This window comes from Diadema antillarum, unplaced genomic scaffold, assembly GCF_040938485.1.
Source record: "Diadema antillarum isolate AM-2024a unplaced genomic scaffold, OU_Dant_1.0 scf00000057, whole genome shotgun sequence".
NCBI lineage: Eukaryota > Metazoa > Echinodermata > Echinoidea > Diadematoida > Diadematidae > Diadema > Diadema antillarum.
The window spans coordinates 1638504-1657949 of NW_027270946.1; the positions used below are offsets into that span (position 1 = coordinate 1638504).

General features: G+C 38.6%; 1 protein-coding gene across 1 annotated transcript in view; it reads right to left on the reverse strand.

The window, feature by feature from the left end:
• Positions 1-19446, reverse strand: part of LOC139715881 (serine/threonine-protein phosphatase 6 regulatory subunit 3-like) — a 44024-nt gene that overhangs the window by 13814 nt on the left and 10764 nt on the right. The window contains exons 2-13 of the mRNA XM_071627431.1: positions 15609-15693; positions 12885-12964; positions 11205-11364; positions 10422-10673; positions 9417-9595; positions 8539-8652; positions 6336-6486; positions 5434-5586; positions 4609-4737; positions 3081-3261; positions 1790-1878; positions 1202-1291 (exon numbers count right to left, since the gene is read on the reverse strand). Of these exons, the coding sequence (XP_071483532.1) occupies positions 1202-1291; positions 1790-1878; positions 3081-3261; positions 4609-4737; positions 5434-5586; positions 6336-6486; positions 8539-8652; positions 9417-9595; positions 10422-10673; positions 11205-11364; positions 12885-12964; positions 15609-15693 (1663 nt within the window). The remainder of the gene's footprint in view (positions 1-1201; positions 1292-1789; positions 1879-3080; positions 3262-4608; positions 4738-5433; positions 5587-6335; positions 6487-8538; positions 8653-9416; positions 9596-10421; positions 10674-11204; positions 11365-12884; positions 12965-15608; positions 15694-19446) is intronic.

The following is a 19446-nucleotide window of genomic DNA, read 5'->3' on the forward strand; positions in this document are numbered from 1 at the left end:
AAGGATGATACGAGTCTCTTTGGAAGAATGTCACAGGGAGAAAACTTGTCGCTTTTTCTACATACATCCACATAATATTTAGGGACATAATCGACACTGAAACAATTAGAGCAATGCTTAACCCCATAATTTGTTGAGAGTCTACTAAGCTATCTCAAGATCTTCCAAAGTTTCACATTAAACAGGCTTGTACTATTAAATCCCGTAAAAAGTTCACCAATGTCCAGTAATTACCCTGTCCCTTGGCAATTGTAATTAGCAATTACCGTTATGAAAAATGTACCAAATCAAATGGAAGTTTAGATGGCCTGAGCAGCTTTTAAGTTTTCTTTCATACACTTATGATCTGCAGCCATAATTCGAAGTCTAGTAAAAATGTCATTCTGATTTATACGACTGTTGTGTGAGTGATCAATGATACATGCAAACGTGACTGTGGCTAATTTTTGTTGTCAAATGGGAACAGGAGTGAGGAATTATGGATAGGTGACGGAGTATGTGAACAAGTCATGCTGTCAGTACTGGGATTCTGTGGCCATGGAGGATCTCGGGACATTCAGTAATATGACATGTAATACAAATATTGTGTTCTCCAAAAGTGTTTCTTCACTTTTCAACAAAAAATTCATCAATTTAGCTGGCATTCATCACACAGAAATTTTGTATTCGCTTCTCAGCATCCTTTGAGTATGCACTACTAGTGTCTACAACATTATGACCATGTTATCTTTTTTTTTTTGTCCCCAAGAATGAATGTGATAGGAGTCTGATTTATCAAAACTAAGGTTATTTCTATCAACAGAAAATTTTTATTTGTACCTTACTTTCTCTGAACAAGATAAATCCCCCAAGCAATAAGTATTCAAATTGCTTTGAAGAATGAGCTCGAGTTTTAGTCATCACATACATAATAATTCATCCCAAATCTAGAAACATACGATCCATCAGCAAGCTCCTTAGGAATATTTGTTGGGAAAGAAAACCTGACTGTACCCAAGCATCTTCAACCTCCCATGGTCCTTGGCATTTTCAACTGAGACTGCATCAGGAGCATTTCCCCAGTGCCATCACTGTTTGGCTGTAGGATTTTATCAAAGTTTCAAGACATCTGGGTCAACACAATCTTGTAAACACTTTTGCGACACCCCCCCCCCCCCCCCCTCCTTCTGAGAGAGCACAACAAGAGAGGTGGCATTCTCACCTGCTGGAGAGCAGTGTCCTTCCCGAAATCAATGTCCTTGAAGTCTGAGTCATCGTCTTCACTCGACGAATGCAGCGGATGTGAACCAACCTGAAAAGAGGCACAGCACGGACAAGCGAGTGATGAGGAGTTTGCACAGTTAACGACTGCTGCTCTTCTCCTGTCTGATGTAAAGACATAATCTCTACAGGGCTGCTAACATTCACCCATCAAAATTAGGGAGCTTTCAAAGAGTATTCAGGGAGATACCTGCATGTTACATGTATCTCAGTGGACAAAAGTGGTTCCCAAATCAGAGAGGTTCTTAAATTCTACCATTATGTATTAGGAGGAGATAGTCAATCTTTCAGAAAGCCTCCTGAAGAATCAGAAGACTTGGCAGCTCTGTCTCTTATGTCACTTTGGCAATATCACCCAGGTACTGGTAGGTAAAGCCATCACGTATTTCCACGCTTGAAATATTACAAAACGACAACTCGCTATGTCCCCAAATACGCTGTACCTAATTACGAGAAAGATGAACAGCACGTCACTGTCAGTGCTCACATGGGACCCATAATGAGGTCACTGTGTGCCCTTTTGACTCACCAATTCTACTAGATTCCTCTTGTTGGCATCAGCTAGACTGCTTCCGACAAACGTGTTCCACTTCTCTCTGACTTCTTCAGTAATGTATTCTGTACAGAACAAAACACAAGAACGAGACAGTAACGAAGACATAGTCAAGTGCCATCACAAATCATTCACACATCTCACACTGTGGTAATCCAACACAGAGCATGCATGCCTAAGTTTTACTTCAGGAAGTAAACAGAGAGAATTTTGCAGAGCATTTAGCATGTCATGTCCCTTCAAACACAGGTACACAAAGGCACTATACAAAGGGGAACTATGTTATGGCTGCTGCCCTGTGCCTTTCACCCTAACAGTGCCGGGGGGCAGAATCCACCCCCCCCCCCCCCCCCCCCCCCCCCCCCCCCCCCCGTTGACGTTTCACGCTATAATTCTGTAACGCGAGAAGGTCTCGTCGCAAGGCTTCTGAACTTTCTTCGTTCAAGTCGCGCAACTTTTGAGACCAAATGTGCAATGTCCCCGCATACTTTTTCAAAGCCATGCCCATTTTTGTAACGGCATGTCCCCCCAAAACAGGCACCATTTTGTGATTTTGTGTACATTTCCTATGGAAAACAGTGCTCCGTCATTAGAGTCATTAAAACCTGATTATTTTTACAATTAATCACTTTCATTGATTAATTTTATGTTAATCATGGTAGAAAAGTGGTCAGAGACAATTTCCAATAAAAAACAAAGAAAAAAACAAAAGTTGAAAAACAGAGAAATACATAAGAAATTCTGAATACATAAGAATTGAAATGAGTTTTGGAAGTTTTTGTGATGTACAATTGCTGAATACTGAATGCTAAAACAGATTTACAGACCAAAAAGTAGACTCTCAATGCTTTTAATTAGGCTAAAATATGATCTTGAGCTTAATTTGCATAATCAATTAATTAAAATTAGAAATTGTTTCAAAAAATTTGATGACACAATCTTGTAGATTATGACGTAGGTGTCATGCATGCCAAATTTCGTCGCGATCGCACCACCGATGGCCAAGATCATGGGGGGGGGGGGGGGGGGGGGAGCAGAATCCGCCCCCCCCTCCGGTTTTAGCATAGCCAAAAAAGCCCGGCCCGATTAGGGTTAAAACTGTGACCTCCAGCATAGTGATTTTGTTGCTGTTGAGTTTCTTTAATAAATGGATGACTACCCCCAAAGCTGATGCTGCAGAACACAAGCACAGCAGACTTCACAAATGCAAATTTATCCTCGTTGCTAAAAGCTGTAGCTAGAAGCCAGCCTGACATCGTCCACTCACCCTGGAAGAGTGATTTGATCTGTTCGCTGTTGCACCCTTTCTCCATCTCCTGTGACACGGCATTGGCTATCCTGGTGAGGTGGCCCATGTAACCCCGCCGTGAGCGCCCCTGCTTCTGCAGTGTGTCATTCTCCTCCCACGCCTCCATGACCCTGGGGATCAGCTTGCACTCTGTGAAGAGCTGTTATACACCCAAGATGATTTTAGGTACATATCATAATAGCATTCGAGTTAGTTTTTATAACGATTATATTACGGGGTATGTGCAACATAACAAGCCTATTCTGGCTTTCTACGCGCATACCTTTTTCTGGTTAACCACATACACAGTGTCAATGAGCTTTTGTTTTTATTGTACCTATATTCTATCTGTTTTCCTTATTCTTTTTTTCTCATAATACTTTCCTGTTTTGTCAATTTTTCATTGTTTTTGTTTGTATTTCTGCACCTTTGCACAATGTGCTCATATTTACATGTATTTTTTTTATCTATACTGTATATTGAATCGGAAAAAAAAATATAAAAAATTTAGATTTCTTTTTTTACTTTTAATATTTTCACATAACTGCTGCACTGAGCAGATGAAATGTGCATGGTATGGTAGCAGCAAAAGCAGCAAATTATGTGCAAAATGTGACCATCTTTTTGAACGGTTTAAACACTTTCTTCCTGATGACACTGTTTCAACTCTGGCTGACAGAAAGAAATAATCCTCAAAACGCATTTACCACTACGGTTAGACACTAATTTCCAATGATAAATAAGTCAAATGGGACCCTGAATAAAAATTTGGCAAGGTATACACATTCACCAAATACATTGTAGATTCACAATCAAAAATACTACACAAACACAGAGTTTTCACAATTACTTTGAATATGATGTCATTGAGCTATCATGTTATGCATCAGTCACAGTAAGTTAATGACATAGCTGTCTTTGCCACGCTCGTCAAAGCTGTTTAGTTTGTTACCTGAACTCAGAGTCATGCAAAATTCGGGCACAAAACGGGACATATAAAAATACACCTTTGTGATTTATGGCAAGTGCAAGTAAAATGTCTTTCAAACATATATATCAAATGGGAAAGTCAAATACCGGTTAGTGATTGGCTAAACACAGTCACGTGATGGAGGCACATTGGTTATGTTCGCCTATGGGCAGAACATTCTTGTAATGTTCTCCCATGGGAAAACATTTTCACGTAACAAATGACAAACGATACCAAACAATTGAACGATCACATTTTTCACGCAAATGATAGGATAAATTTGTCTATTCCATACAATGTGGAAAAGCAGATTTGACTAACCCATATAATATAACAGATGATGACTTTTGTTGTCGGGAACATGTACCAAACGTTCCACCCTCAGGGTTTGAAATGCTACTTCGGAAGGCTATAAGTCCCTCAATAGCATTTCAAACCCTTTGGGTGGAACATTCGGTATGTTCCCTTCCCCGCCAGTCATCATCTATATAACATTTTTCTTTTCTGAGGCAAAGTACAAAGTATGTGGGTGCTTACATGAACCAGAAGTGGATGCTGTGTCTTCCCTTCTTCCGATTCTGTAGGGTTGTTCGACAATATCGTACTGATTGCCTTCTCCACTTCTAAATGCAAGAAGTTGTTCCATGCGTATGTGAAGAAGAGATCCTATCGGCACAGCAAAACAGAAAACGGAGGCTAAGAACACAGTAGTTTGACTTACAAATGTATGTATGGTTAAGAGGAAAGTCACTTAATGTAAACCGATTTTCACTCTTGAAACTGTAAAATACACTCTGCAGCATGAGCCTCTATTGAGCACTCCGTAAGATTAAATCAGTCAATATAACCCTTGTCAGAGTTATAGCATCAAGAGTGAAATTACCTCCCAACGGACATAGGATGCAATTAACTTGAGAACAATAATGAATGCAACAGAGAGGGCATAATGGAGAAATCATAAAACTGAAACCAAAACTGTCAAGAGGAGGCTTTGTCCTATCACTTCCTGCTAATGCACGATGATGACAGCTAATTACAGGTTTCAATGAGATGGCCATTTTGCTTCATTCAGCACAGTAGATAATGCAACAATGATAGCAAGCCTACCAAGGGCACATTCAAAGCTACGTTGCAGCAAACAAAGCTTCTTATTGTGCAGATATTCTTGGAAAAACAAAACAAAACTCACTCTTCTCACCATTTCCTCATTCTTGTCATGTAACATCCTACACAGCTACCAACTGGCTTCAATATATTTAATTTTTTTTTTCTAAAAAAGAAAGAAAGAAAGAAATGACAGTCACATGTACAAGCAAAGGCTAAGTTCCTACACAACTCGTGGACTGGGCTTCTTCTTCTTACCAGCAGTTTCTTGATGGTCCCGAGTCTTGCCAACTCTGCATTGATTGCTGCTGTGTTTGTGATGAGTAGTGACGATACTAGCTTGCTGATCTGTAACCTCACATTGCCCAGGGGCGGTTCAAGCTTCCCTACCGTTGTCGACATTGCTGTTTTCTGAGAAATATGAGAGGGAATCATTAGTTAACACGCTTCAACAGCAACAGTTTGTCTGCTCAAAATGGAGATATTCATTCCTTTAAATTCAATACACAGTTGTATGCAAACAGTGATGTCTTCACTAACTACTTAACGGTCATGCTCTTCAGAATAAAAAAGAACATGCTCAAATTTCACCTTGTTGAAGTTCCCTACAATTACAAGAAAGGATGGCAATTATACACTACACTAACTTAGCCATACATACAGCCAAACATCCCCATCCCCCATATACAGAGACAAGGTAGATATAACATGCATTACCAACATTTTACTATGCCCTTTGGGCTTTGAAATTGGAACAGAATATCAACAATAGATTCAACCTTATACAAAAGCTGAAAAATGCACATAACTAATCCCATCCTGTCTGTGACCTCATGGTGGTTTTGTGGCTAAAAGTTACTACGAAAACCTCCAATAGATATGCACTGTCAGCCTTCCTACTGCATTGGAACCAACAATGATAAAATACAACCTTGCTGCCGTAAAGATAAACTGCGGTCACGCTGGAAGCGTTTCACATTCAAACTGCCATCTCCCAAGGCCAACAAGGCATCATGTCTCTTACATCCATCTCTGTATTAGCATCAGCTACATAAATTCATGTTAGGACCACTACTGCGATAATAAACATCACAATGCACATTGTACAGCAAGGTAAGCAAACATGAGTGGATAGTATGACGGGTGGTGATGGTCCTTACCCTAATTGGATCCTCTAATAACTGATGCATGTCAGCTAATCTGCTGACGACAGACTTCAGAGTACCACACACACCCCTGGCTAGTCTCTCCGCATCGAGCTGGGTCATCTGCTCCTGGCCATCAGGACCAAAGGTCAGCGCCCAGGCAGCCCTGTGCATATAAAGATATAAGAAAGCACAAATCTCAAACATTAGGTAATGAGGGCAACAATAGATCTTATGATGAATTACATATGTCAACACCTTATCTCGTCTGGGACGACTCTGTACAGATTGTGATTTACAGGTCCTCTTATGCAAAGACTTTGAGTATAAAACAAAACTATACAATGAAACAGTGGTAAACTCCAAACGAAGTTAGCTGTATAAACATGCAGTGCTCAATTTTCCAGTGACAATGCAAAATGCTAATGCTTGTCATGGAATATAGCAATCAACCTTGAAGGCGACTGAGCACAGGTAAATCTGACATACCTAATGCTTTCCTCATTTTTCACAATATATGAAAGCATAGCACAAAAACCTCATTAAAGATAATTTGTTCTCAGCAACAAAAAGAAGATTGCAGAGGGGAAGTGAAATTTAAACTTTTGTCCAATCAAAATTCCCATGAACATAGTTTTCAGAGTTACAGGTCAGTGTAGCTAATGAATTATCTTCTAATTGTAGCATGACTTAACATCACCTTCCTTGTACTTGGGTTGATGATTTTCATGAAGTTTACAGTAAAATTGAGATTGACTCTAAGAGAGGTACCCTGTGCAATTACTAAGTACTTTTCCATGTCAACTAATAAAAGCTGATAGTGCATGGCATCTTCATACCAATTTTTGTCTTTTAAAAACTTTACTCTAGATAGAATAGTTTGTTTGTCCATTCTTTAAAGTCACACACTCCTCAATCTCAAATTCTGCTATAGGTAACGCCATATGAAGTAGAAGGAATGTAGGTCAAGTAGACTGCTCAAATCCACGTTCCCTTTTCTTTTCATTCTGAGGAATATACCTCCATTCCACAAGTTATCAACAAGCAGGCTTAGCCCTATTTCAAATCCACAGCCTCATCATCTTTGTGGGGATCATCCGCGAGGCGGGATGAGAGTCCCAATTACAAGCAATGACGTGTCGTGGTTTACAGCAAGGACTACCGCAAACACTGGAATACTTGGGAGGGGAGCACTTAGTGCTCATTTGTAAGACTCTCTCAGGGGCTATAATAGAGCATGAGGCATGAGCTGGAAGGTTGTGGCAGAGTGATGTTAATATAGAGGTAAATATCACTCCATTTTTCCTTCTTCATCAGATCCCAGAGCAAAATCAGAAATCTTGAGAGAGCTTTGGGCCCATGCGTAGCTATCAACATACAGAACCTCTGAATAGCCTACTGTTGTGGCTATAATTCACACACACATGTGGCAACATGTGATCACACATTCCCACATACCCTCCCCCCCCCCCCCCCCCCCCCCCCCCAATGAAAAGGCCGTGGTAAAAAAAATGCAGCACTGCGCTACGAATGCATGACTTGCCACTGACACGCCCGAGATTGCAACCGCAACCGGGGCAACAGTTGGCCTATTTGTCTGCATCGATAAAGCCCAGCAGAAGGAAGACGTACAAGCCAAGAAATGACAGGTGTAAACAAATAATTACCTGAGCTGCAATTACTCACTCGAAAGCAGTGTGTCAAGGTTAGTATGAGCGGCATTCAATATCATCTACTGGTTCTTCACCAACGGAGGTTAAATGCAGGTTGCTTAAAACTTCCATATGCTAGTACTCACAGGCGATGCCTTCACATACTGTATGAGCTGAAATTTTCGCGTATGGATATTTTCGCGAATTGCTACTTGGAGGACATTTTCGCGCGTTGTTAATTTTGTGGTTGCGAGGGTCTGACTGAACTAAACTATTCGCGTATTGTTATTTTCGCGGGTCAAAGGCGATTCGCGAAATTCGCGAAAATAAAACCACCGCAAAAATTTCAGCTCGTACAGTAATACTCCATTGCAATTCAAACAACAAAAGATGCTTTGAGACCTTGTCATAAACTCTCCCATTTCCAGAGAAGTAAAAAAAAAAAGAAGCTTTGTATTTGTACAGTATTGCCACAAACCATATTCTCTCCCTCTGCATGCATCGGAATTAAACTCAACAGCATTATAAAAGATGTAGATTGAATGTGTATGAAACAGACCACTCACCCTTGTTTCCTAAACTCCAGTAATGACAGCAAAATTGAAATACCATTGACTATTGCAGACTCTGATAATGTTCCTTTGAACATGTGTTCTAGCAGCTCTGACACCGTCTCCTCCCTGTGAAATATACAAAACCAATAAAATAAATAAATAGAATACAAACATTTACACACTAAGTGTTGACTCACTACATTAATCAAATAATGAAATTTATAAAAAACAACAAGTGTTTCATTTTTTTTTCATACTTTAGTAATTGCAAAGTTGAGGTAACACCAGTCATTGATTGCAAATAACTGAATGAAGTTTCACCACACCTATTCACTTCATGGTCTGATATTTTCTATCAGACACATGAGCAGTTTTTCATCAAGTTTTCGATGGAACTTACCAATTCAGAATGACACCACAACTGCAAAGTAACAAGTTGTCCAAGAGCATGGACAGAACAACTTAATTGCTCTGTCCATCAGCCACAGATGGAAATGAAATAAACTTTGAATTAATGATTGTATGCCCTTTTCACAGCAATCCTGATATAATAAGTTACTCTTTATATGCTGGTCTAATGTAGAGGTAGATAATTCAGACTTTCCCTAAAATAAAACTGGAAACTTCCTAATGATCAAGGATGTACAAATTCTAAAGACTTCCAGTGAATTTATTCAGACCTAGAAAATATCCCATTGTTATTCTTGGTACAAAAGAGGGGCGTATTCTTGAGTCACGTGGGGTTAATTTTTCATCTTTTTTCTCAAAACTCTGGAATCAGTACCCTAAGATTTCATGTATGATGTTGGGAAACATTTCTCTTCCGCCATGCAAAGTTTTGTGACATTTGCAAAAGGGAAATACAAGCTTCAAAAACCAAATGCACTCACATTTCTACAGCAGTGAGGAGAGGATCGTTCTCGGCACATTCTTGCAGCTGTGACATGTGCTCTCTGGAGAGTCTGACAATGTCACATAACGTCTGTGCTGCGTTGCTGTGTGTGTCCTCTGACTGCTCAGCGTCTATAAGATCTACTAGTCTCTGAATGAATCTCTGCTCATTTAACCACTGCCAGGAAGGGGGGTGGAGAAAAGACCAAGAAAAGTTGGTAAAGTATGAATATCAGCACATATATATACATATACATATACATATATATATACAAACATATATACTACATATACACCATACATACATGAAATTATTTGATATGTCGCACTTTGAAATCCCTTGGATGACACAGTACTGTACAAGCTGTTATTTTCGCTGGCTTTAATATTTCACGAATCACTATTGGACTGCAAATTTTACACGCGAAAAGGTTGTCATATGCTATGGTAATAGTGCACCTACGATATCCTCGGTGTCAAGTGGCAAAAAACAACATCTCGCAAAAATGTCTGTGACCTCTGTGACAAAAATAAGAGCTTATACAGTATATATAGCAAAAATAATATTACAAAAACACTCTTATGCCTCATCTTTCTTGTGACAGTGCATGGAAATGCCATAAAGGTAACTGACTTGAAAAATTGATAAATGACACTGGTGATATGGCAATCTGTAACCATTTTTCCTATACTCTTTACAACACTTTTCAAAAGCTAGTGACATGTTGCTGTGCACATTGGTATGGTAAGGAATTGCATTTTTACAATAAGTGTCTTGATTGCAGAAGGCATAATTCTGATAACTAAGGCGAATGAATAAATGAATGACTGAATGAATACATGAATGACTGAATGAATTCATTAATGGATGTAGGATATGATGATTACCTGTCAATGGAGAACCAGAAAGTGCAAATTCTTTAGCTTTGGGTTCTGATGGTATACAGCAATACTAGAATCGATACCGGTACGAGTAGTTCGACACAACCGACTTGTGGACTTACATTGAGGAATGCTATCCTAATTTCGGGTGACTCGATGCAGGTAATTAGCCTAAGGATGAGGTCCATGACTGCTGAGACTTCTAGATGTGACAGGAGAACACCTATGCAGTCTTCTTTGCCTTTGATGTACTCCACAACCACTTCTGGTTTTCTTGACAACAGGGAGCCTATTGTTTTACTGAAGAAACTTGCTAGAAGGGGGTTGAGTGGTGCCGGCTTGTCCAGAAATGACCAGAGTTTAGTGAATGCCGTCTGCGGATGTGAGAAGACATGGCATACTCGGTGATAAAATATCATGCCATGTAAATATCACTTGCTTCAATGCATGATCAATGCTAGATACTGCAAAACATACATTTTGTCACTTAACAAGATAATATAGCACGAAAGGAAAGAAAGAAAAAGAAACTAAACTAACCCAATAAAATTACAATCAGGTACATCTTTCCTAGACATTAACATTCTTCAACTTTGGTAAAAATTAATTTTAAAATTGAATACATCATAACAAAACTGCAGGTTTGGAAAAAAAAATATGAGTCAACAAGCACAATGTGTAGCTGGACACTCCCCAAGTCCCTCACTGCCCTTCTGTGTAGACACACATAAGATACTTGTCATTACAATGTAGTTCTCTCTGTCTAGCTTCTACAGCTATCAAAGCTAATTCAATGACAAAACGCTTTCCCTATAATAAGATACAATAGATTTCACAGACTCTCATGAAGGGAAACAGTTTACTGGTGTAGAACATCACATACAGGTATTTAAATACCCACTCACCTCGGTATCTGCGAGTTTGTCACATATAGCAGCTACATCAGCTGTGAGGAGCTCACAGGCCATGTTGGGGTTCTTGTACTGTACTGACTCATGGATGTCTTGGGACGGTTCAGTTGTGATCAGGTTGACTAGTTCCTCTATTACATCTGTCCTCACAAGGCTGAACACAAACAAAGCATGTTTACAGGTAGTGAATGAATTTCTTACTAGCAAATCTGAACATCTCTGCAATGAACACATTTAATGTTAGCCTACGTATCTATCACTTAAGACATTTTCCTTTACTATGTGGCTTGGTAATATCGATTTGACAACTTTGCTGGCACCAACAGCATGTACAAAGCACTATTTACAGTTAGTTCTGATTCAGTCTTTCATAAAATTCCAGACAGCACTGTAAAACCAGGAATATTTGTGCACATTTTAATATCCCAAATTTTAGGAATGAATTTCACGAGCCAAAAAAATGCAGGAAAAAGTTCTTGTCTACACTGTATGCATTACTGCCCGTGACAATTTGCGGAAATTTCATGCCGTGAAAAAAGGTTGTCCGCTCTTATTCACAAAAATTTCATGTAAAACAAAAAACAGAAAATTCATGAGAAAATATCTTGCTTTACAGTAAGTTTTTCAAAGTTGAGTTCTTCTCCAGCTCTTCTTATAAACAGCATAACATGAGAAAACAATTAATCTACTCTGAATGCCTGTTGCGCTCTAAGGTTGCCTCAAGATATCTTGCTGTAAGATGTGATCACTGAATGGCCAATTGAAAGTTGCACCAAAAAGCATTTACAAAGCACATTAACATACATTCCTCATGCATTGTATGATTATTGGAATAAGTAAACATAGCCAAAGGTGCAACAACGGAAATACATTATGTTACATAAAGCTCTTGTTCACATTTTCATCTTGTACATAAAACATAACCACTGAAACATATACATTTACAACAACTTGATGATAAAGAAATACAAATTGACATTGACCACCTAACTAAAATATGAACTGGTTCACAATAAAGCATCAGAACACGCTGTCACAGGGACCTGATCGAGTACAGACCGTTTTTTTTTTTTTTCACACCGCAGGCGACAATTAAGGTTACTACATCTAGCAGTCTATCCTCGCATTAATTAGCATTACGTAACAGCAAGGCCCGCAAGTCACTTACATTATGCACTGAGTCATCTTACAGATTTTTAGGTAACTGTGTGAGTACATGAATGGATGTAATCTAACATCAATACTTAGCAGCACGTACGGGATGGTCTCGGAATGATTTGACTTGATTTGATTTGATTTGATATAATAATCAGTGGTGCCTCACTGTTCTCCACAAAAATTTTGTCTCCTGCTTCCGAAACTCAGAGCAGCTCCTAAACTGTATTGCAAACAACAATTCAAATTGGCAATTCATTTTGTCTATCATGTGCTCTATAAGCTACAATCAACATGCCAAAGTGACAACTATTGATATTACTGCAAATTCAAATCTGAGGTCCATTGCACCAACTTCTTCAGATTAATGCCAGTTTATCACTGTGATCTCTTTATCACAAATTACGACATTGAGCTGCCATCGACAGTCATTTTATACATGTGAGCTAGTGTTATACTTCCATCATCTACAAGCCTTGAAATACAGGCATTCCTTTACAAGGGTCAAAATTTACTTACAAGTCAACTAGTTTCTTGTTCTGTGCTTTGCATTCTTGCAATACGTCGTCTTCCTCTAGTACTTCTGTAAGATTCACATCCTGATTGGAATGAAAAGCAACGTGAAAAAACATAAGGCACACATAGATGAATCAGATGAAAATGCTTTCTTTAAGGGTTATCACTCTCAGGCATTTCACCAATACTGTAATATTCAATCAGAATAAATTGAGAGTATGTAAAAATCATGAGATAAAGAACATCATCAACTGGGTGCCAGTGCAGTAGTCTTTGAGAATAGATCTCTCCCTCCCAATAACCAACCAATCAACCAACAAACAGTGAGGTTTCGCCTGCTCCTTTCATTGCTGCTTTGAAGAAGCAATCAATGGAAAAAACAGCAAAATTACTATTCACAAATAATTGTTTTAAAACAGATGAAGTTACTTTTTAGCTCCCTTAAACATCTTGGCAGACCTTCATAGTTCTACTCAAAATACTCTTACATCTCAATACAACAAACTCCTGCAAGAGAGTAATGGCAATAATACAATATGCAATCATTTTGTTCTTGCAATAGTGGACAAGAGAATATAGATAAAAACAAACACATAAAGCGAAGTCTCTACAGTTCAATAATAACAACTTGGGAGATGCTCAGGTACATGATGATATGGTTTGCGACATTAAGTGTCATGTTGAAAAGCAATAAACCAGGCTCTAGCAAGACCGAGCCAACGCTCAGGATATGACTGCATGTGAGTCTTCCGTTTCTTCAGTTAGGAATGGAAATCGCATCATTTACATTGATATCCCCTCCATCAGGAACGCTTAATCCCATTTACGTGATGGGGAGAGGGGGGAAAAGAGGGGAAAAAAAGAGAGCACAATGGTTTTGTACAGGTGTTCTGGAAGAACCACCTGATGCAGCAATTGCACAGGAGTCAATTTCACCTGTGAGTAGCATGCAACTCGGTATTTACGTGGCCCTTGCTACAGAAATGCATTTGGTGGTAGGTATATGTATTGAAGTGGACTAAACTCCATGTTAAATGTGATTTAACTAGAGTCAAATGTAATGAATAGCCACATTTTCATTAGAAATAGACATGTTACAAAAAATTAGGGTATGGATTTTGATGTGTCATGTATTCCAAAACAGTGGTATTTGGTTGTGATGACATGCACATAAAGGCAAAGATGTCATTGTGTCAAAACCATATCCATTCTTTCATTCTTTTGCACACACAATAAATCCCCAAAATATTTGTGAATGCTCATTACATGAGGCAAAGATGTCATTGCATCACAACTGTATCCATTCTTTCATTCTTTTGCACACAAAATAAATCCCCAAAATATTTCTGATTGATATTCCCTTCCTAATTAAAGTCACAGTCACACCGTTATGAAATCTCTACAATATTTGATATAATACAGGACACTTTTTGTGCATCATTATTCATTTAAAAACACACACACGCACAAGATATTTTGAAGACATTCAGAGACTGGTGAGATAATTACACCAGTTTGGTAACAAATTGTGCAGAAAAGGAGAACTGTCTAACTTCTTTCTACACTGACATAATGTGTCATAATAAATCCGAAAATGAAAAAGGATTTGTTGGACACAAGGGCCTGAATTCACAAAGGTGGTACAATTGAAACCATGGTTTAAACCATGGACAATTTGTATAGAGCGCCAAGTGTCGCATGGCCTATTTCATTACAAAATCAGTCATTTCATTTTGTTGACATTTGTCATTTCGTGATTTCGCAACGAAATATGCCATGCGACACTTGGCGCTCCATACAAATTGTCCATGGTTTAAACCATGGTTTCAATTGTACCACCTTCGTGAATTCGGGCCACGGTGGTCACCAACAGTGATTCATAGGCCCTTTACTATTTGGTATACCCGCAGGTTGCAAGTGATTTGACGTTGTGTCATCAGTGGACGAGCTGTTAGGGTCAAAAGAAGGCACGCTGTGCTAATCCTGCAACTGCCCAATATCTACTAGTTGTGGCTGAGCTTACAACAGTTACATCAGGTCAACCTCCAGGATGAACAAGGGTTTCACAGACAAGAAGACGAGCGGAATGAGGGCACTAAGCCCACATATATCATATGACTTCCACTTCACTATCTTACTTTGTATGCGGCACCAAATGAATTACTTCCTCGGCAGCATATGAATCATATAATCTTCTGCTGATTGATGGGTGCCACAGAATTGTAATTATCCCATCACTTTTTAATTGATGAGCCAACCTGAGGGAAATACCAGTTTAACTATGGAATGCTCAAGAAGTTACAAGGCAGCAAATTTTATAACATTGATGCCACAAAACAGAAGAAATTTTAAAGTCATTCTCACCCTCCTCCATCTCTCATTTCAAAGGGATAAAAAAGAAGAAAAATAACAGCTCATACACTCCTGTATTACGATGGTTAACATGGCTGGCAAGCTGAAGATGTTCCATACCAGCTACAACTCACTAAGCCACAAAGCAAAGTTACAAATAATGTAATGAGGGCATTCATACACCAACTGATTTCTGTAAAATTTTGCCTACAAGCATCTACACTATATGTGCACAACCTACTTCCCTTGTTTTGCACATTCCTTTTCACCCCTTATAACATCCCCCCTTTATAAAATAATTTCTCCATGCATCATTTCTCAAAAAGAATTTCAACACACCCACACTGGGAAATCCCAATATATTAAGAACCTTACCTCTTTTTCTAGTAGCGTGTCAATATGTGACGTAGTTGGCATTCCAAACCTCCAAAACATGGCGAAGGTGTCTGAGGCAGCATGCCTGCACACAAAAAAGAAAAGAGAAAAGCATATTATTAAGGACAATGTCTATAGCACCTTTTATCTGCCCAGAAGAACGAAAACATACTGATATTCACAAATTCAATGGCATTCTTTCTGCCACACACTGATTGACCTGTACGGCCACAGCACTGGTCCAAAATAAGAAGGCAAAGAGCTTCCCTGTAAACATTAGTTTGCCAGTCATAGCAATCTCATCTCTCACACAAAAATGCAAATTGAAGTTTTGTTTATACTCACATAATCCACAACTGTTACACCAGTAACTTGCTATCATTGCAGAATATGCTAAAATCAAAGCCAGCTAGAGCCACATCATGTTAAAATCAAGATGATGTACATTGCATTTTATTGGAACTGCAATCATTTCAGTTGTGGAAGAGTTTTCCATAAAACAGAGCTGCAGCACAGCATGTAGCCATGACAGTCCCAATTCTTGGAAGTACATTCCTTGTCTCGCTAACTGACCAGGGTATTACATTATACAAGTTGTCAACAATACTAAAAAAAAAATAAAAAAATAAATCATAGTTCAGTTCCAAACATCACTGCTCAACATAAATCAGAATAGACTAACTACAGACATAAACAGAATGACTCTTTACACAGTAATACTTATGGTCTTTTCATTTGACAAGTGAATGAAAATGTTTTTATATTTGCCTTTATAGTTGTTTTTTTCCAAAACTAGTATCCAACATTAAAAACACTTTGCAAATAATTCTACACACATACCTAAAGGGAATCACCTTTTTTTTTCTTTTCTTTTTTCTTTTTTTTTTTTTTTTTGGGGGGGGGGGGGGGGACAAAATGCACCTCACAAACACCACGTAGACATACACAAGCATTGGTTTATATTGCAAACACAGAGTGACATTTACAGTAACATTAATCTACTGAGCCATACGAGAGCCAGTCTCTCCTACCATCCTAGTTATAAATCCACTTGGTACTGACAGCCACTATGTATAGTACAAGTAGCAATGTGCCCACTGCAGGGAAACCATGCAAGATATACAATGACAACTCACATCCTCAGTGATCTGTACATTGATCCCATCTGATAAAACAAATTCACAGCAGACGGGAATAGGAAGTCCAGTTGAGGAGAGAAAAGCAGACTCCACACACGGCGGTTCCGATTAACACAAATTGCAAGTGCAAACTGGCGTATATCCCAAGCAGCGTCGAGCTAGGATATCTGCCTGCACTCTGACTCAATGTGAGATGACATTGCTGTCCACTAGAATATCCAGAACACACAAGAATCCACAACAGCCTTATCATGCAGTTTTCTAGTTGATTTCACCTAACCAGCCTTCAAAAGGTAGCATTTCTTTGAACTAGGCAGTTTCTTTGAATACTTGAGGAATATGCAGCACAGTGGGAGGTACTCAAAATGTTTCCATGGACACAAATGAAACAATAAATAGTACTGGAAATGAATTTCACTGTGTACAAAAAACTCGAGAGCTTTACCACGACGGGATTTTGCGTGGGGCAAAGGCCGACTTTCCCGTGAACACTGCACAACTGAATGAACCTACTTTCTACAGTTGTGACATGAGAGACGAGTAGAACTATTAGTCATCCCTATTGGCTATTGGTAAGACAAAGTCTACATTTTCAGACACTTGGTTGTTGTTTTTCTCTCCTTGCACACAGGAGTAAATCACGGCAGTGTTGGAGTACAGCCTTTTAGTGCAAGTGTAATGTCTGTCATCATAAATACAGAAACTCTATTGGTGAGGATTTTATAAGAGACATAAAATCCCAACACTGGATTGCAAAAAATTACGGCAAAACCTGATCCGTCTTTTTCTATTTTGGCAATCTAAAGACCAGTCTAGTACAAGACTAGATTGTCCCTGGGGCTGCTATTTTGGATGTAATTAAAGGGATATTTAGCCAGCCTTACTACACTTCCTGCATGTCCTCTCCACACCTTTCTATGCTTCCAGCTATGACTCAGCTAGTCTATATCATCAGACTTCCATATCACCACAAAACTTTTTTTTTTTAAAGATGTTCATAAATTCATCAGAAAACTGACTACACATACTGCTGTAACCTACACCATGCAGAATGGGGGAAAAAGTTCCCTTCTTTTACTATAAAGTATGCCAAATACACATGTGTATTACACAAGCCTATCTGTGAAAATCCATTTTGTTTAAATACAACTATCTGACCTAATCAACATACAATTTTGGAGGTACACGTACTGGAAATGACAACCTTGAAAATGAAAATGATATTCCAAACATCACAACACTTTGCTATATTTGAGCAGTAACTACTATTTTCCTACTCAATAAATGCTTTGAAACAACTCTAAGAAACATGTACAATAAATCCAAATTTATACTTATTACCTCCCCAAAAATTATAGAAGATTTGACTGGTCAAAATTCATCATATCATGGACATGCATGGGCAACCAATCCAAAGCAACAATACAAAATTTTGGAATAATACAGAAATACAGGCTACAATTTTTCATCAGGCAGAACCACAGTAAAACCATATCTGAATTTTGAATGTTTTAAAAACATTGACAATGAAATTTCTGAACCCATATCAAGACATCTCTCATTTTGTTTCACATACACACCAAAGATCACTGGACTTTTATTCACCAAGTCTAAAGACTAGACTACAGTGACCTCAACCTTAGTAGTCTAAGGTGAACGGAATTGAACCATGCATGTTATCAATCAATGGCCATTTATGGGCGGACTTGAAATATCTAACCTTCATACAATGTACCATGGTATAATATTGTCAGAGACCTTTTGTCTTTAGTACAGGTGTATGCATCATATACTGTTGAGCATATTATTATGCATGCAATTTCTGTATTATCCCATCGCAATCTACCTGTACCTTTCCCTCATGACAAGTGACACTTTATGAAGTACAATGTTTCAGAACTGAATGCAAGAAATCATAATTCCTTTTAAGCCTGAAATCCAAGGCAATGCATGTCTTAGAGATTTAACTTAAAAGATAACAGATTTGTTTTCTCTTTTTCTTTTTCCGGTTACTCTCCATGGTTAAAAACATTGAATGTCCAATCTTCTGTATTGTTATGAACACCAAAGTTATATATATAAAAAAAAAGGAACTACAGCAAGTAGCCTGGGATTTGAAGGGTATCACTATTGCTGTTCAAATTAAAGTGTTGTTAAGTTACTTGTCAGCAAAGAGAGCCTCGCAGGGTGTTATAAAGTGCGATATGACATGACCATTGCACCTTCAAAAAGTGACCTTGGAAAGGCTCACGTCATGAGGGTAGCTGCTACAAGGTTATTTTTGAAACGTTTGCCACTCTCATCGCAAAAATTTCAGTTTGGGTAGTGATCAGGGTCACATCTTTTTTATTCATTGTTCTTACTGTAAAACATTTTGTACAGTAGCTTGAGTCCTGATTATTTGCAAAGAGCTGACCTGCGCATGTACATAATAGCATACATGCTCACTACATCACACTGCCAATTCAGTAACCGCAGCGCACCACAGCTGGTCAAAATAGCAAGAAGCAATATGTGCAGTGCATTGAGAGATATCAAATTTCTTATTCTTTTTTTTGTGTGTGTGGTCCAAATCCTCACTTTACATCTTTGTGTCTATTTGCAATAAATCGCACATGGTAGCGCAATTTGAATTGCGACCTAAATCATGCAAAATAGCACGTTATTTCTTTTCACGCTGTAAAAACTTCAAAATTTTG